The sequence below is a fragment of the Asterias amurensis genome, chromosome 1 (genome assembly GCF_032118995.1).
Source record: "Asterias amurensis chromosome 1, ASM3211899v1".
NCBI lineage: Eukaryota > Metazoa > Echinodermata > Asteroidea > Forcipulatida > Asteriidae > Asterias > Asterias amurensis.
Genome location: NC_092648.1, coordinates 26,131,036 through 26,151,335, shown reverse-complemented (window position 1 = coordinate 26,151,335; position 20,300 = coordinate 26,131,036). Strand labels below are relative to the sequence as shown.

The 20,300-nt window shown below is 39.4% G+C and overlaps 2 protein-coding genes across 3 annotated transcripts; one reads left to right on the top strand and one right to left on the bottom strand.

The window, feature by feature from the left end:
* Positions 1-580: 580 nt before the first annotated feature.
* Positions 581-10,913, top strand: LOC139934760 (uncharacterized). Its single transcript, XM_071929167.1, has 7 exons — positions 581-990; positions 2,123-3,919; positions 4,482-4,551; positions 5,157-5,212; positions 6,127-6,215; positions 6,720-6,773; positions 7,428-10,913. Exons 1-7 carry the CDS (start codon positions 939-941, stop codon positions 7,464-7,466), a joined length of 2,157 nt encoding a protein of 718 aa, XP_071785268.1. The 5' UTR covers positions 581-938; the 3' UTR covers positions 7,467-10,913.
* A 632-nt stretch (positions 10,914-11,545) lies between these two features.
* On the bottom strand, positions 11,546-19,325 carry LOC139940597 (uncharacterized). 2 transcript variants are annotated; one of them, XM_071936942.1, is made up of 2 exons: positions 19,238-19,325; positions 11,546-12,995 (listed from the first exon to the last, which is right to left on the bottom strand). In XM_071936942.1, exons 1-2 carry the CDS (start codon positions 19,238-19,240, stop codon positions 12,093-12,095), a joined length of 906 nt encoding a protein of 301 aa, XP_071793043.1. In that variant the 5' UTR covers positions 19,241-19,325; the 3' UTR covers positions 11,546-12,092. The 2 variants fall into 2 exon arrangements, with proteins under 2 accessions (XP_071793043.1, XP_071793035.1); XM_071936934.1 differs by lacking the exon at positions 19,238-19,325 and adding an exon at positions 15,430-15,547.
* Between the last annotated feature and the right edge of the window lie 975 nt (positions 19,326-20,300).

Here is a 20,300-nt window from a genome sequence, read left to right as displayed (position 1 = left end):
TTCGAGGAAAATTACTTCTTTCTCGAAAACTACGTCACTTCAGAGGGAGCTGTTTCTCACAATGTTTTATAATATCAACCTCTCCCCATTACTCGTTACCAAGTAAGGTTTTATGCAAAAAAATATTTTGAGTAATTACCAATACTGCCACTGCCTTTAAATGAAACTGCCAAGGGTTGGTGTTTACCCAATTACTAATTGGTGTACAACTAGTGGTTTAAACCCGCCGTGGTCTGGTTCTTGATAATTTACTTGGACTTCGTCTCGGTAAAATTATCAAAAACCAGGCCTCGTTGGGATTAAACCACTAGTTGAAAACCGATTCACCACACATTGATTCCCCTATTTATTCACACTTGGCATTTAAATTGTTGTTTTGATGAACTCTTGACTGACAGTTTTCAGATGGAGGGAATAGTTCCACAATGCTCCATCTATTGATATTTATTAATCATTGTAAACTTAACACGAGCACCAGTTCAAAGTCTACCTCGCCCTGTAATGTTTAATTAGAACCAGAACTCTCTGTCCATTTTCATTTCAACAGTAACAAAATATGTACCAGCATATGTCACAGAAGCAGCCTCCATAAATATAATTTATGTCGGCATCAAAGAGCTACCTATGCCGTTTATTGTGTGATACAATTTTGACGGCAACGATGTGAGAGTGTCAGTGTTGCATACTTTTTAACGAATGCAATCAAGTAAGGTTTTTTAGAGCGTAAAAGATCTTGGTAAAATAATTTCACTTTTAAATAGATATCACCTGAAAAGATTGGGAAGCACTGCAGAACATGGTCGTGGACTTTATAGAGCAGCTGAAAAGCTCGTGTGAAGAAACAGATGCGCCACAATCACAATTAGCTTAATACTTCCAATTGTTTTGATACACCATAATCTCTGTTGACGTAATTAGCGTACTTTTGATGCTACAATATGGACCGCATGACAGTAGTGCAAGCATTGCTTGTTCTTGCAGTGTGCAGTGGTAAGTACACTCTCAAAATAATGTCTAGATTTGTCAACACATTTTTCAGCATTTTTTTCACATATCTAAAACATGTTTAGATTTGTGTGTGTGTGTGTGTGTGTCTGAATCCTGAAAACCCCGTGAGCAGGTGTACAAAATGATAAGCATGTTTATCAGTTAAACGTGTTTTAAAAGTGGATACGACATGTGTGTTTGAACTCTTTATAAACACTGCTTTTATATATAGGTGAGATTTGCGGTAGTCAAAAATCTCTAGTAGTGTTCTGAAAAGCACCATGGTGGTTGATAACTCAACGTATCGTTCAGAATGGTATAATAATTAATTAAATTAATTAAATATAAAAATGTCATTTTGCTAAACAGTGTGCGTTGATTTCTGGATCATGATGTGGATAAATATTCTAACGCACTAAGTGGAGCCTAATTTGTACCCGATCGGGGATCTTCTACCCTGACGGTATCTGTCGTCCCAAATCAAGGTTATTTTAAATGGTAACGATTTTACGGATCTTTCACCAGGTATCGGTAGGGAAAAATAGTGGGGGCTAACAGGTTAGTTGGCATGTATTAAAAGATTTGGCTTGGGGAACCTTATGCCTTAAAGTTTATTCTGGGACAAAACGCCAATGTTTTTGTGACTTGCAGCCGCATTAGGCGAGTTCTACATTTTATAACAAATCGAATTAATTAAAGGGTTCGGGAAGAGTTCATTCATTAGTAGTGTGTAGTTTTTTCAAACAACATCAAACTATGCCGCCATGTGGCAATGACGAAAACTGCTGGTTTTTGTTTGCCTAAAAGTCGGTTAATGCCCTATTCATTTTAAGGATTTTATTTCTCAGACTTTCATAAACCAAATGAAAATATTACGTTCCTTTTTACTCAACCAGTAAATTATATAAGAATACACGGATCATCAAAGAAAATTTGTTTGTTTGTTTGTTTGTTTGTTTGTTTGTTTGTTTGTTTGTTTGTTTGTTTGTTTGTTTGTTTGTTTGCTTGTTTGTTTTTTTGTTTTTTTGTTTTTTGTTTTTTTGTTTGTTTGTTTGTATGTTTCTTGCTCAACATGCCAAACTTTTGCACTGCGATGGCACAAACTGGATATTATCCTTTTTGTTTCATATTCCAGGAGCATCTTCGGTCCACCCAGGTCAATGTCCGGCCATTGATGATGACGTCATTCAAACTAATAAAGGAAGTTGTCTCAATTCATGTGAGTCCGATTCAAGCTGTGATGAGGGATATCAGAAGTGCTGCTATAATGGTTGCGGTAAGGAGTGCCTGGATGTACGGCTGAGAACAAGCAATGGGGCTCAAGGAGCTTGCCCGCTTTTAAAGCACGACACCATCGGAGTCTGTCTGGACGAATGCTCTCCCTCCGACGATCGGTGCGAAGATGGAAAGATGTGTTGCGGGAATGGGTGTGGTCATGTCTGTACCACGCCCGTTGCTGATGAACCAACACCCGAGAAGCAGGGCAAGTGTCCCGTATTGGACGTCGTCCGAGAGGGTATTGATACCTGCTCTGTGGTGTGTACAGCTGACAGTGACTGTAAGAGTACAAAGAAATGTTGCAGTAATGGATGCGGTAGTGTTTGTGTGAATCCTGTCAAATCCAAGACGGGTTCATGCCCAAATTTAGACATGTTGGGAGATAATAAGACTGGAGATTGCTTGGCAAACTGTACTTCTGATGAGGAATGTCCAGGTGAGCAACGGTGTTGTAGTATTGGATGCAGTGATATCTGCATGGCTCCCATCAAGCCGAACCCAAGAGAGTGCCCTGAAACAGTAGAGGGTAATCCTTGTGATGAGAACTGCTCAAGCGATGGGGACTGTACGGGTGTAGAGATATGCTGTGATACTGGATGCGGCCATGTCTGCGTCGATCCTGCTCGACCTAAACCTGGGCAATGTCCACAGATATTGAAGAATACATCGGTTGGGATATGTACTGAAGACTGTAGCTCGGATGTTGATTGCACAGGGGAGCTGAAATGCTGCAGTAACGGTTGTGGCCACGTTTGCACTCGTCCCGACGAGCAGCCGAAACCAGGAAACTGCCCTGAGATATTACATGATACGATGGGTATTTGTTCTGAGGAGTGTAGCTCCGATGCGAATTGCACCCGGGATCTAAAGTGCTGTAGTAATGGTTGTGGCCATGTTTGCCTGCGTCCTGAAGAGCAGCCGAAACCAGGAAACTGCCCCGAGATACCAGATGACACGATGGGTATTTGCACCGAGGAGTGCAGCTCTGATGCAAATTGCACCCAGGAGCTGAAATGCTGCAGCAACGGTTGTGGGCACGTTTGCATGCGTCCTGAAAAGCAGCCGAAACCAGGAAACTGCCCCGAGATACATGACACGATGGGTATTTGCTCCGAGGAGTGTAGCTCCGATGCGAATTGCTCCGGGGAGTTGAAATGCTGTAGTAACGGTTGTGGCCATGTTTGCATGCGTCCTGGTGAGCAGCCGAAACCAGGAAACTGCCCCGAGATACCAGATGACACGATGATGGGTGTTTGCACCGAGGAGTGCAGCTCTGATGCTAATTGCACCCGGGAGCTGAAATGCTGCAGTAACGGTTGTGGGCACGTCTGTAAGGAACCCTTATGGTACGGTTGCCCAGATATCCCGACGGACTTAATGGGTATTTGTATCGACAAGTGTGATTCAGACATCGAATGTGTTGGGAACCAGATGTGTTGCAGTAATGGCTGTGGCCATGACTGCATAACCCCCGTGCTGAAAACCAAACCAGCTCGAAGTGGCCAGTGTCCAATAGTAGGTGAAGACACTGTTGGTACCTGTGTAGATCAGTGTCACTCTGACGAGGACTGCTCTGATGTGTCACAGAAGTGCTGCAGTACGGGATGCGGTCATGTTTGTATGGATACTGTGATTGAGGCAACACACAACTCCGGTGAGTACTGTGTGAAAACAGAAGGCTTTCCTGACTGTTGGTGTAAATCGAACTCGACTTTCAATATCAATCAAAGAAGTGTTCATATAACTCGGATTTGAACACTAACCTTGCACTGATGTGTTTTAAGCACTGTGTATAGACGGTGGTACCTATGTTTACATTCAAACCGCCCTCTGTTGACAAAACACTGTATACGTCATGTTTCGCCGGGCAAAAAGACGCGTATGTCATGGTAAGATTGCATACACTTTCTAGCTGTCTGCCAAAACACAAAGGTTTGCCCGGCGGTATGCGCGCGAATCATGTTATGATTCTCGAGTGACGTAAGAGATCACATCGTCTATACCTATAGTACTTTCCCGAGTTCTGTGAAAAAAACAAATCCACAGGCAATTTGCTTGTTGGTATTTGAACCCACGACCTTTGCATCGCTAGGGCAGATTACTAGAGGCAGTTCGAATCTCTGACAGTAGCATTTTTCTCAGTACTTGTCCTCCCACATTCTGTACATTATTTTGTTTAGTTCCATGTTGTTACTTTTCCTGTCATTTTAATTTAGGATGCAGACTTGGTGAGAACTTCTACATCGATGGAGAGGTTGTTTCCACATCAGACGACTGCAACACGTGGTACGGCTACGTTTTGTGAATTCAGTTGATTGTCTTATTTAGATTCTCTTGATCCGAACTAATCAATGACAAATTAAGAGTATTTTAGTTTGAAATACCTCCTGAATATATAAAATTTTGCTTGTTTAAGTTTGAGCTGATTTTAGGTTTTGTTTATGTTGGTTTTCCCCCTTTTTTTTTAGAGAAACTAAAAAATATGTTCACTAGTATACTTTGTGCACAAAACTGTATACGAGATACAGCAGACCATCCCAGGTCCGACCCTCCGGTAATGCGGAGCCATCTTTTGTTTGTAGCAGACTTTCATTTTATTTCTTGCAGGGTTCTCAGGTTTCCAATCATAATAATAATAACAGTCAAAACGTTTACTAGGCGCTTAATGGTTGTTCTAAATGCGCCATTGTCTGTATACTGAATAATTATTATCAAATCTTATAATGAAAAAAACGAACTACACTCCTTGTTCCAATACTCGGTGTTCCCTCTCCCTATATATCTTTGTACAAAACGTTTTACCCCAAATTATGTACTCCTGGGGGAACTCCCTCAGTTCAGAGTTTTAAATTTGATAAAAAAACTCCTTGAATTTTTTAATGTATTTTCAGCATTTGTTCTTCGGGAGAGGTTGTCTGCAGGATCAGTGTAAACTGCAAAGGAATAGGTATGTTCCAAATCGTCACTATCCAACCTATCAAACAATCATCCATTACTAAATGTAAACTATTCATTGTGAATTTGTTTCAATGATAAGTATACTCTCTCTCCGGGAACCGGAGTGGGGCGTTCATCAGGCATAATAAAGGTTCCGGGGTGGTTTTCACAAAGAATAAGGACTTATCTAATTCTTTGTCCTAACTTAGGACTAGCCATGCGTTTTTATATCTCCTATAGGACAAGTCCTAAGTTGGGACTTTGCGAAATCGACCCCAAGTGTGCACCAGGAGACTCTGTCCCAAATAATGCAAACTTATGATAGCGCCATCTTTTGAAACATCCTCCTTCAGCCCCCTTTCTTATTCCTTATTGGGGTAGAATCTTCAGCGGACTGACTTCCCTGGGACACCATTATTGGGCAACTTTGTCTCACTTCGCATTGAGTTGGATTACAGATTCTTTCCATTACGAGTATGGTTCTCGAATGTAATAACGTAGGTCGTGGGTTCAAATCCCACCCGGGTCAAACTACCAGTGTTTCGTGTCCCCCGGTACCCAGGAAAACACTGCACTCTAACAACACCTGGGTCAGAGTTGACCTGAACTCTTGGTCCCAGTGGGCCTGATCATATCTGGGTCAGGCTGTCCCCTAAAATGGTTAAACATGGTATTTTAACACAGACTCTGCTTCTTTGCCCCATTTCTGGGTCATCTCGACAAAGGAATTCGAGTCAGATTGACCCACAAATGAGTCAAGCCGCACGGGATCCTGGTCGGGGTCAATTCTGACCCGGAAGTATAAGCTTGTGTGTATACTGTACTTATAACACATTGGGGGGATCCAGGGCAATCATCAAAATAATCATTAGCGATAGATTTGTTACCTTACTGTTTCCAAAACCTGTTTGTTTTTACTTTCAGGGACATTTTCAGTGTCAATGAAGGCACCGGTAGTGTGTGGTGTAGCTGGAATCATAATTAGTCTCTTACTCGTGGCTGTGCTCGTAAAGGTAAGAACAATTTGTGCAAAACGTAGGACATTTTGTAAAGACTGGTTTCAGATAGGACGACTTGGCAGCGATCTTATAATAACATTTAACAAAAGTGCGCCATGTCTGTAAAGGATTTCTTCCAACTGTGCACAAACAAGAAGTCTTATATTACACACATAAAGACAACCATAGGGAAAAGCCTTGATTTCCGAAATTGATAGGTTTTGAGATTTCTTTTAACTTGAGAACAAAGTATCTGCTTGGGAGGCTGTTCAAAAGAAATCAACGATCATCCAAGGAGTTTAGATGGAACATGAGATGTTGAGGAGCAGTTTATTTGGACCACTATAAATTACAGTTATGTTTTGTCATCTATTACGCTCATTATATTAGTTTAGAAACAATTTGAATAATACGTAAACACTAACCCTGATTTCTCATAATGGAAAAAATAACATGGCGTGATGATCTTTTATGTAACATGTTAGTTGAATTAAAAACTACTTTTCTTCCGTTTTGTAGTGTTACGTAATGCGGTTGGTATCCACCAAGAAGCCATACAAGATGATTTACGAGGTAACAAATAGTTTTCCTTTCCTTTTCTAAATTTGATTGCATACAATAAACAATTAATTTAGAATCAGGATCAACAGTATGCGTTTTTTTAGCTGTACATTTTTTTCTACAAAATATGCTAACACACATCGGTGTTTGAGTAAAAAAAAAAAAAAAAAAAAAAAGTATTCTTTATCCCCGAAGCAAATTTATTAGCATCTATTATATACAAAATATAACTGTTCGAAACCAATTCAAATGGCCAATTGCCTGCTGCTGCGAATATGGTCGTGTCCGAACTAGCGGACATGGCTACGGCTAGTGCTGGATTTCCGCGTCATCATGCGTTGAAGAATAGAACGTCCTTAGCAACACACATAGAAACAGTCGTAGCCGTAGCTGTAGCCGCCAATTCACGAATATTGTGCAAATCTATATATAGGGGACTTTGGGACGCTAGGTGGCAGCACACTTATAGTGTTCCCTGACATTTCCACATTCTCAGAACTATGCTTATTAAAGGCAGTGGGCACTATTGGTAATAACTCAAATTAATTACTATCGTAAAACCTTTCTTGATTACGTGTAATGGGGAGAGGTTGATAACAGTGTGGTAAACGGCTCCCTCTGAAGTGGCGTATAGTTCCTCATTGTGTTTTCTTCCCCTCTTTAAAGGTGCAAGAGTTTGAACCTGTTCCCAGACACGTACTGTGAAACGGTGAGCGGAGTCGAAATGATTGCGGGAGGATCGACGCAATGTGACGGCGTATGTGATAATCATAACGCACACAACCCCACGACAACGTTTTTTTAGCCAGTTTGGTAGGAAATTCTGGTGAATTAACTGTGTACATACTTTTTCTGATAGCGCCCTCTGTTGAATCATCCTCCTTCAGGCCATGTTTAGTAGCGTGCTTTCGAAAGACCACGGTAGGGACACAGGACGGGACAGAGCATAACACAGTAATCTGTATTCTCACGCTTGAGTGCTCCCGTCCTGTATGTTGTGGACCGCATGGTGATATAGAATTGATTCAAGTCCCAGTCCCCATGAGGGTCCTTTTATTTACAGTCTCATCGCCTAAAAATTATACAACTTTTGCGAGGTTGGCATCCCCCAACCTAGCCCCCTGTGCCTGGCCATTCTCGGGACCACAATAGCTACATTTTGAAGTAGGATATGATTTTTTAGGATCTCTCGCACGAGAACGGGGCTTGAATCGAGTCTATCACAAGGCTCCCCCACCATACAACGTGTACAAACGACATCACTCTGTTGACGTACAGACCGGACATTGTTTCACCAAATTAGCGTTCCGAAACTCTACACGACGGAGTCTACTTCAGTTTGGCGCATGCGTCGATCGATTTTCCTGCTTCCTTACACTGATCTCTATTATATACAATCAGTAATCCCTTATAGCTTATTTTTTTCCCCAGGAAAGATAAGGCCACTTGAACGGGTTGTACATGTAGGCGCGGTGGCAACCATGGTGCAACCAACCAAGCGTGTCGAGAGTACCCTCTACTATACACGACGTGTGTAATTGTATTGCATCTCCATGCGAGCTCCATGTTAACATGTAGCGTCCTGCGTCTTGGGGACGGTAAGGCTATGGAGCTACTTGTAAGCATAGAGCAAGGCTTGCTCAATGTTATAAGGTACACATGTACGTTGTTATTGTTGTTTAGGTGCTTGACGCTAAGTAGCCTCATCTTCCCTGGAGAAAAAAAAAAACACGCTTAGAATTTGTTCACCGTCCTGTGTCCCTACCGTGGTCTTTCGAAAGCACGCTATTTCCCATACGGGGACAGAATCTCAGGGGACTAGATTTTCCTAAGGGACACAAGCAAATAAATGTCGGAGTACGGAGCCTAACCGCTTGCACACCTCAATGTATGTGTTGGAGAACTTAGCTGTCTGTCTCAACCATTGTTTCCTCCAGACGTCGGGAAAACGAAAATGACAAAAATAAGGAGGCTTCACAAAGATGTCCTCTTTTTTTTTACTTTCACCTGTTATTGAGGAACTATGGGCTAGAATTAGGTATAATTATTGCACTAAAGGCATGCACTGAAATTATTTGGAAATTAAATATTTTCTTGTTATTTGATATTCGTTTATGTACAAAATGATTGCCACACAAATGTGTGAGAGAATGGTGTTGCGTTTGTTGAATTAATATTTGTTTCCTAGCGATTTCAGTTCATTTCTTTAATATTTTTTCCACAATTATACAATAAAATTGTACAATAATAGCAAGCAAACAGTAGCAATATAAAGGTTATAGCAATACCAAGGTGGAAACAAATTAGATAATAAAATAAATGGCAAACATTATTTACATGCATGTGGATGGAGGCCCTCAAAAAGCATTGCTTGTCGTGTAAGAAGGACCTCAGGAAAATACAAAAACGTCAGAGAACAGTTTTATTGTTTACAGTTTTGTTGTTTACAATACTTATTGAACATAGCCTACATGACACAGTTCAAGTCAAACCCAAAAGGCACTTAGATATCACTCCTAATAAATCATCGTTCTCGCGCTGATAGTGCTATACGGGGAGTTTAAAAAAAAAAGTATACATTTAGAAAAACGTATCCCAATTGGATGTTTTATAAGTTTACAAAAATCTGGCACTAAGTGTTTGTGGACCAAGGTCCTAGCTTTTTAATTTCTACCAAATCAATCCTCGGCTGTTCCTCATGAGTGAGCACTAACTAGTTACTAATATCAATTCAATTCAATTCAATATACATTTATTTCCACAAAACATTTCCACAATATTATAGTAATACATACAGGTATATATAAATAATAGAGAAAAAAAATAAACTGGCGGAAAACGCGTGGAGGCAAGGCCCAAAATAAGCCAGGTAGCTTGTAGCGGCTTGCCTTTACATAACAAAATAGATACACTAAAGATAAATGCTTAGGACAAAACACAGACGAAACAGACAAACAGACAGACAGTCAGACAAACAGACAGACAGACGGACAGACATACATACATACGAACGAACTACTGGAGAAAATGACAATGACGAAGTAAGCAAAAACTACAATGAGAATATAGGTATAGAAACTATGTCACATACTGGAAAATAAGGAACTTTTTATAAGAATTTTTGAACCTAGCCACAGAGGATGAGGTTTAGATAGTCTGGTCAACCGAATTCCAATTTTTAATTGGCTTGCGCAAAAAAGTGAAAGGGTTAAAACCGAATAAAAGTCCGTAGTTGGGAAGGTGAGGTATGTGCTTTGTTTCTCACAATAATTTGAAACACCCTGTATATCAATCACACACGTTTATTGTGTCAATCTTCTAGACTCCCGCAGCTGCATTTTGAGTATTTCAGATATTCTATTATTTATTGTTTACTAACTGAATGAAGGTTTTGAGAATTTTTACTTTCGTTGTTAAAATTTGTTTCTTATTTATTATTTGTCCATAATGCCATGTTGAGCGCCCTAGAGTATGTCTACTTGATTAGAGCCTTATTATAAGTTTGGAATTGTTTATCTTTGTTTACAGATCTTATGGGCGCCCTCGCCTAGAGGTCAAAATGACGTTTTCTGTTGGCCAGTAAAAATCCGTGGGTTTCTCTATTGTATAATAAATAGATGGATTGAAATAGACGTCATTGGCCGCCATCGTTGATGATATGTGTTCGTGCGTGAAGAGCTATCATTGGCTTATAGCAGGAGAGTAGTGCAGTGCGCATGCACTTTTCCATTATTTTAAATTAAAGGCAGTGGACACTATTGGTAATTACTCAAAATATTTATTAGCGTAAAACCTCACTTGTTGACAAGTAATGGGGAGAGGTTGATGGTATAAAACATTGTGAGAAACGGCTCCCGCTGAAGTGACGTAGTTTTCGAGAAAGAAGTAATTTTCCACGAATTTTATTTCGAGACCTCAAGTTTAGAATTTGAGGTCTCGAAATCAAGCATCTGAAAGCACACAACTTCGTGTGACAAGGGTGTTTTTTATTTCATTCATTTCTCGCAACTTCGACGGCCAATTGAGCTCAAATTTTCACAGGTGTGACATTGTATGCATATGTTTAGATACCTCAAGTGAGGAGACTGGTCTTTGACAATTACCAATAGTGTCAACTGTCTTTAAAGATGGGTCAATGACGTCATGTGCATTCCATTTATAGAGATCAACGCGTTTTCCGTTTTTCCATCACCGGTAAACCTAAAGAAGGTAGATGATTGTATGATGATTGTATGACGTCAAAGAAGGCAGATGATTTTATGACGTCAATGCATAAAACTAATACAATACGCCTCTCTTAATATTTATGCATGAGGTACGTCACAATGCTAACTCGAAACGAGGCGATGGGCACAGCTACTGCAAGTGATGGGAAACGTGCGCCCATAGCCTCATTTTGGGATGGAATTATGACGTCATGCATAAGTTTTAATAATAATAATAATAATAATAATAATAATAATAATAATAATAATAATAATAATAATAATAATAATAATAATAATAATAATAATAATAATAATAATAATAATAATAATAATAATAATAATAATAATAATAATAATAATAATAATAATAATAATAATAATAATAATAATAATAATAATAATAATAATAATAATAATAATAATAATAATAATAATAATAATAGTAAATATAATAATAATACAAATAATAATAATGCATTTATAATGCGCCATCTATCTAATGTACAAGACCTATTCCGAGGCGCAGAACAAAAAACAATACATATACAACAAAAAGAAATGTAGAACATAAAAAAAAATTATACAATGAATAATCTACTGTCAAGACATGTAACGAGATAAGTGTATTTTAAATCAATGAGTTTGCAGCAAGAGAGGCGTGTAGGTCATAGAGCTATATATAGCTCTATGGTGTAGGTACAACTAAAACATACAACGCGCGTTTTGCTTACACAGTAACTTAAGGCCGAGTCACATTGGCAGCGATAACGAAAACGAAAACGATCACGACGCAACAAGAACGCATTCTATTGGTTGCATGTGCGTGTGCGTATTCTGCGTGGAGCTATTCAACCAATAGAATGCGTTCTCTTTGCGCCGTGATCGTTATCGCTGCAGTGTGAATCGGCCTTCTTATAAAGGTTGAAGAAGCTATTTGATCCAATTCCAATTTTAAAAAGTGTATGATTGTCATTTTCTTTTGTAACAGCTTTTTTTCGAATCCTATTTTTGTCTTCTTGCTTTTTCTTTTTAATTACATTGATTGGTACATGCACATCTAAGTAAAATGCTTTTGTACACACAGAAATTCCCATTTTACACAGAAATGCACAACATCTTTTATTTAGAGATGCGCGTACAGTTTGCCAGTAAAGCGCTGAGCGTACATTTTGTTATAATAAGGCATCGAGGCATCAGTGCAACGGAGGACATCGCCAGGCAACGAAGATCGGTCTGGCAAAGCTCTTGGCTTTCCAAAGGAGGAACTACCCAATGCCCTGCGATAAAAGCCCCACACTTCGTTTCCTTTAGGTAATAAACTAGAAGATAACCACTGCCCGGCAGCACTTTCTCCGGCCTCCCACTGAAGACACTTCTCATCAAAGGGAAGACCAACCTCCTTAAAGAGGGCTGATAGGATGCCTTTGGGGTCAGAGAGGAGGTCATCTGCATCTATGATGATTGCCTTAGGATCGTGAACCTCTCTCACATGCTCCAGCAATTCGACCATTTCACGGAAGAAGAAACCAGGAGGAAACATTACAGGGACAACCTCGTCAAGTTCAAACTCTTGCGGAGTCAAACTCTGGTACAATTTCTTCCAAGATGCGAAGACCTTCAGAGGATGACGAATTAGAAACACATGCCGGTAGTTTTTCGGGAGAAACTCCAGTTTGTCTACGACAGTAAATGCCATGTCTTTGCAGAAGACCAATTTTTTGCCGGGGTAAGGATCTTCAAGTTGCTCCTTGACAAAACCATATGTATATTCGGATGGGTCGCGCCCACCAGTGATTGTTGTTCTGTTTTCAGTTTCTTCAGTTAGAGCTGTTACTATGGCTTGATGAGTAGCATCTTGTACACCCTCGGGCCCGAACCAGTGAGCGTTGATATAAGGCTCGAAGAGCACTGTGGAATCCCCACTGACAAAACTCATGAGCTTTGTGAAGGCAGTGGAGACGGAACGAGGCACCGCCCACATCAGGAGCCGAACCTGTTCCGACGAATTGCCATTGAAGTCTGCCATCTGTAAACACAAATTTAAAGACAGTTTTGAATAATAATGTTAAAGATGCTATGTCAGATTTTTGGCCGATTTGACCCAAATTTGTTGATGGGGGTCGAGAAAGTTACAAGCTTTCATTTAAACCATTCCTCGAAAAAGTCCGCCAATTATTAGTTAGCAGTGAAATAAAGTGCTCAAAATAATTTTTTTCGGGATACCGACAATATATCACGTGACCAATTCTTATGTGTTTTATAAGAAACGTTTTAAATTTTTGTCATGGTTCCTGACCATTACAAGTAAAAGTTTAAACTTTTTTTTCGTTACAGCAGGTGATACTCTTTGAAATATCATTCACTCAAAAAAATCTATATTTCAATGTTTGGGGTCAAAAATCTGACAAAGCATCTTTAATCAAGTCAATGAAACCTTGATGGTAGGGTCACAGATAATGTGCGCTTGTTAATATAGCATATGCCTTGTTGGTTTTACCAAAGTATTAAAATAGTCGATATGAAATAAAATTAAACAAGGGAAAACAACACGATCATAACGAGTTTTTCTTTTCTTTCTGAAATAATTATTGCAGATGGGGCGTCAATGTCATTTAATTTTATCCAGTGGAAATTTGGTAAAAAAACCATACCCCTTTGCAAATTGTCGAAGAGCCTTCTCTTTTGGACTTGAAGCCTTTCCGATACCTAATTTTATTAAATGATAATTTCACTCAAAATTGACACCTTTGACAATTGCCAAAGACCAGAGTCTTCTCACTTGGTGTATCTCAACATTATGCATAAATGCCAAACCTGTGAAAATTTGAACTAAATTGGTCGACAAATCCTTGTCACACAAATTCGAGATCTCAGCTGAGGTATCGATTTCAATCAATAATTATATCTAAGTGAAAAAGTAGGCTACTTCTTTCTCAAAATCACGTACTTCGAATGAGCCGTTTCTCACGATGTTTTACAGTATAAACAGCTCTCCATTTCTCGTTATCAAATCAGTTTTCATGCTGACAATATTTTGTTTCAGTAACAATCAAAAGTGTCCATTGCCTTTAAATCTTAAAGACCATCGTCCACTGGCCAAAATCAGGTTTAGATACGGTCGGTTTTAGTGCGCTACACCCATAGAGCTATATATATTTGCTAGAGCGCTTACACACGCACTACTAAGGTTTTGAAGCCGTGTGGGCGCAACCATGTTTATGTATAAGTACAAACCAATACAAAAGCTGGAAATTTTGTACGACAATTGTACAGCTATTTGCATGATAGCGCATTTGTTCTTTTGTATATGTCATCGAACCAAAAAATGCAGCAAATGTGATTCTAATGGTGTGAGATGAAATGAGCGGGTCGGCCGCGCTGTGCGTGAAAGGTAAACAACGTCTCGCACCAAGACTAGTTTGTCAGTTAAGCAGTCGTCTTTGAATGTCCGTCCTGTTTTTGAGACTGGACTGACCTCTACACACTCGGTACCCCGCGAGTTTCGGGTAAAATATTGTTTTCGTGACGACACACAACAACTAGTACGGTTTCTCATACTATTTCTGCCAATTTCTAGAGAACTGTAGGCGATATTTCGCTTTAGAGAGAGTATGAGGCCTACTCTCTCTAAAGCAAATTATCGCCTTGTGTTGTCGCCATATACTTGTGCATTATAACAGTGCGCTATTGCGTTATCTCGAGTATTTATTGCGTCATACCGCTGTATTTATTGCGTCCTATCCCCGTATTTTATTGCGTTCTATCGCCATTTTGTTTTCATTATATAATGGCGATCACAATATACAAGTACAATGAAAACGCATGAATAAAATAAGGAAACCAACACAAATGACGAAATACGCAAACCAACACAAATGGCGAAGTACGCAAACGTATACGCAATGGTAGACAAAAACCATAAGTTATGTCAAACTTATAGTCAAGATTGATGCGTGACGAGCGGTTTGGAACCAAGACTAGCCTCAGCCCAGTAGGTATGTTAAGCTGTCTGGCTAACATAAAAGATACCGGTTTTGACAGCACATGACACGCAGACAGTGTAATACAACAATGATACAAAACGGTAGGCTAAGTATGAATAGTCGGTTGTTCGTAGGTAGTGGGTATAGGTTTTCACATTGGTGAAGATCCCTGAATGGAAAGTGTGTATGCAAGCAAAGAGGAGCTGAATCAAGGAAAGGCTCAGTAATAAACACATCTGATTGGCTAAATGAAGTAACTCAAAGGCAATAAGTATTTACAAAGCACAAACCTTCGTTCCACTTCTACAAAAATCAAGTAGCACAACGATGTATTACGGTACTTCTACTAAAATATCAGAAATAACACATTTTGACCAAACTCTGCCAAGTTAAATTATGGTATGAAAAGAGACAAACTAATTGAGTACTAGTAAATATTATTCTTAAATGTGATAAAATAATGGATTGTTGTTTTACCTGTAAAGTAGACGAAGAGAATTTACAATGGTGTTGGTTCGTCTTAGATGCAGAGAATAATGACATAGGGTCGCCGTTGGGGGTTGCTCTAAAAAAAAAAAAAAACCTCGACCCTAGACTGGGCCTCTTTCTTTATCCGCAAGGATAAAGGCCAAAGACAGGTACCAGCTATTCAGATCCAGTGATTCCATTGGATACAATGATAGCATTGGATTAATGCAGTGACTGAAAGCTACCGTAGCTGGGTGTGTATGGAACGCCAAAGAGGCTTTTAATCATCGGTGATGGTCTTTTGCAACCGGTGATCAAATTTGTCATCGGTGGTGGTCCTATGCGATCGGTGATCAACTTTAGCGAGCAGTGATAAAACACGATCGGTGGTCCATTTTAGCGATCGGTCATGCATATTCATGATCGGTGATGGTATATAGCGATCGTTCATGCATATTCACGACCGTTGATGGCTTTTTGCAATCGGTGGTCAACTTTAGTGATCGGTGGTGGCTTTTTGCAATCGGTCAACTTTAGTGATCGGTGGTGGCTTTTGCAATCGGTCAACGTTAGGGATCGGTGGTGGCTTTTTGCAGTTGGTCAACTTTAGGGATCGGTGATGGCTTTTTGCAATCGGTCAACTTCAGGGATCGGTGATGGCTTTTTGCAATCGGTCAATAGGACGGAGGTTTGCCTGTCTTGGCCAATATTGGTTTTGTGCGGCACGACGGCAAAATGATGAACCTTTAATGGGCCAATGCTGGTTTTGTAGCGGTGCACCATTTTGGGAAGGTGGTAGAAAACCTGAAGTGGTCCAATACTGGTTTTGTGGCACACCATTTGGGAAAACAGGCAGAAAACCTCTCATTGAGCCAATACTGGTTTTGTAGCTGCACACCATTTTTGTCAAAATATGTTCTAATTACTAAACCGACTTGATATTTAAAAAGGAATTAGCCCATGCAAGTTATTGAAGCTGGGGTGGATTTCACAAAGAGTTAAGACTAGTCTTATCTCGAGTTAGGAAGAGTTAATCGTCCTAACTTAGGACTAGCCATACGTTTCTTATATATCCAAGGACTATGTCCTAAGTTAGGACTAGGCCTAACTCTCTGTGAAATCGACCCCTGATGGTACCGGCATTTTGAGAAACCGAATACTATTAATAAAACAAAATTCTAAAATGTATACCTCCTTTATTATTCTATTGGTTTTTACATAGCATTTTTAATTTGATTTATTCATTGCTGCTGTTTTTTCATTTTTTATGTTTTGTGTTTATCATGGACAACTACACTTTATTATAATGAACTTTTTTATTGCAAAGTAATTTCATTTAAATTTAATATATTTGATATACTTTTTGCATTTTTATTTTATTAATAAAAACTTACGAGTTAAAATGCTAGTTGAATTTTCGTCTGATAATGAAAGTTTTACTTTCTGTCATCTGTCTACTGGTTTGTTGGCGGCACACCATTTTGGCAAAATGGTAGAAAACCTCTATTGGGCCAACACTGGTTTTGTGGCTGCACCATAGACAATCTTTTCTGGGCCAATACTTTTTTTTGCGCCACGCCATTTTGACAAAATGGTATAGAAAACTTTTTCTGGGCCAATACTGGTTTCGGAGTGGCACACCATTTTGGCAAATAATGGTATAAAACAACTTTTTTGTGCCAATACTGATTTGGTAACGGCCACCATTGGGCCGGCATTGAACCGACATTGGTCATAATATGCAATTTTCAAGGCAGGGTGTCAAAGCTGTGGCACAGGATGTCTTAAGATTGTCGAAACGATTAAAAAATGACAAAGTAAAGTAATTTGTTGAGATTGTTTTGCTATAAAATACCCCAAAAATTGTAGATATTAATAAATCTTGATTGCAATAATGTAATAATTTGGAATAACTGATTGCCCAATGTATGTATGTTATCTGGGTATAAAATGGTACTCTTCTAAAAATGTTTGGCAAGTCAGTCAACCCGCTGGTGAGTGTAATTTATTCCTCCACGGTGGTGTGAACTAGAAAATAACAACAATTAATATCCACAATCTACACAATCATAGGTTTTGAAGTAGGCTTGCACCGACCGGACGCAAAATTCGGATATCCCAAAATTCCATCACCGGTTGCAAAAGTTGACCGATTGCAAAAAGCCACAACCGATCCCTAAAGTTGACTGATTGCAAAAAGCCACCACCGATCCCTGAAATTGACCGATTGCAAAAAGCCACCACCGATCACTAAAGTTGACCGATTGCAAAATTCCATCACCGGTTGCAAAAGTTGACCGATTGCAAAAAAGCCACCACCGATCCCTAAAGTTGACCGATTGCAAAAAGCCATCACCGATCCCTAAAAGTGACCGATTGTAAAAAGCCACCACCGATCACTAAAGTTGACCGATTGCAAAAAGCCACCACCGATCACTAAAGTTGACCGATTGCAAAAAGCCATCACCGATCCCTAAAGTTGACCGATTGCAAAAAGTCATCACCGATCACTTAAGTTGACCACCGATTGCAAAAAGCCATCACCGGTCGTGAATATGCATGACCGATCGCTAATACCATCACCGATCATAAATATGCATGGCAGATCGCTAAAATGGACCACCGATCGTGTTTTATCACCGATTGCTAAAGTTGATCACCGATCGCATAGGACCACCACCGATGACAAATTTGATCACCGGTTGCAAAATATCATCACCGATGATTAAATGCCTCTTTGGCGTTCCATAGGTATGTACGAGCCTCGTGGAACGACGTCAGACGTTCAGGCTAATAATTATTCGCATAAAACCTCACTTGGTGACGAGAAATGGGGAGAGGTTGATAATATAAAACATTGTGAGAAACGGCTCCCTCTGAAGTGACGTAGTTCTCGAGAAAGAAGTAATTTTCCACGACTTTGATTTCGAGACCTCAAGTTTAGTTTGAGGTCTCGAAATCAAGCATCTGAAAGCACACAACTTCGTGTGACAAGGGTGTTTTTTCTTTCATAGTTATCTCGCAACTCCGACGACCAATCGAGCTCAGTTTTTCACAGGTTTGTTATTTTATGCATGTGTTGAGATCCACCAACTGTGAAGGCTAGTCTTTGACAATTACCCAGGCTTGCAATTACCATTAGTGTCCACTGTCTTTTATTATGTTATTCGGCCGTAAAGCGACATTTTATGAATTCGGAATTGGGACATTCTTCGAACACGGGGCGGGGACGTCATGTGGTGTAGGTCGTGGGTCGAGGTTTCTTTTAGAACAACCCCGTCGTTAGTGGCGCCCAAAGATGTGAATATTCATCAAAATGGTAATCGAATGCATAAGAAAACAGTTTTTTACATAGAAACTTTACATAGAAACTTACTTGTGAACAAGCAATGGAGAGCTGTTGATAGTGTAACACATAGTGAGAAACGGCTGTCTCTGAAGTCACGTAGTTTTCGAGAAAGAAGTAATTTTCCACGAACTTAATATCGAGACCCAGATTAAGATTTTGAGGTCCCGAAATCAAGCATCCTTCAATTTCGTGCGACAATGGTGTTTTTCTTCCATTAATATATCGCAACGACCAATTGAGTTTAAATAAATCACAGGTTTGTCTTTTTATGCGTATGTTGAGATACACCAGAAGACTGGTCTTTGACAATTACCACTGGTGTCCAGTGTACTTTATACACGTCTAGGCTTATCAAGTTTTTGTCCAAATGAATAACCACAAAATTAACAGTCTGATAAATATTATTAGAAGCTTTGCATGTAAATAAACAACAAATTAACTAAAAAACAAACTTGTACGGGCACTAACCATGTATAAATCTCTTTTCACCACAACCACCACTAGCCGAGCAGAGTATACTGTTCCAATTGTCGAAATCACACCCCGGCTCTTTGTGAGACCAATCCTTCCCACAAACGATATTTAAACATGGTTGTACCCGCAAGTTTGCAAATTATTTATATTTTTCCTGTTTGAATGTCTAGTTGGATTTAATTGCACGTTAGAATCCCATCAGAGCATGTCATGGTGTCTAACTCGGAAGTTGTTTATGACTTTTAAGTCATGGGGGCGGTTTAGATTGGTCACTGCCATGCAAATAGTATGACCAAGGGCACTGCATCAACCGGGCCGTTGACATTTACACCACTTGGTTTTGTCATAGAAAAAAAATTGTTGTTATATAGTCCAAGGGCCAGACCAGATATTGGTACCACCAAGTTATTGCAGGGTTATCAATTATTTTTATGAATAAATAAAGCAAGGAACTGGTGAGAATTGGTTCCTTGTTTTCAGGGAACAATTGGGGAAAAGAACCATGACGGTAGGTTGGAGCAGGTATAGGTAATGCCACACCGATTCCACAACTACCTCTCGCAAACTCCCATTGTATTCTCCCCGAATACACTGAATTTAATCTTGCGTACCAAATATGAAGCCCATTTGAAAGCATGACTCCCATATTGCTTTTTACAATGTAGTTATTGCTTGAAATTACTGTTTTCACCAGTGATATTCACGTCGGTAATCATGAGGAGGTGCTCAAAGTTTGTTTTCCTGATACCTAATTACTGTATATTCAGTATATAAGCTGTTTGTGATTTACGATCAAAGGTAATACCCAGAGAGAATATGGAAGACTCAACTGTAAATAGTTAAAACAGATCTTAGCCAACACTTTCAAACCATTAACTAAGTTTGGTTTGTTCGCAGGGAACACACAAAAGTTTAATGTTCGAAAGAATATGTAGCCATCTAACAAACTTGTGTGATATATTAACACATTTTATACATATCCAAACAGCGCCCCCTGGAGGCTATATGTATTTAAACATGACGTCATTTTAAAAACCTATATCTAACCAATAATTTG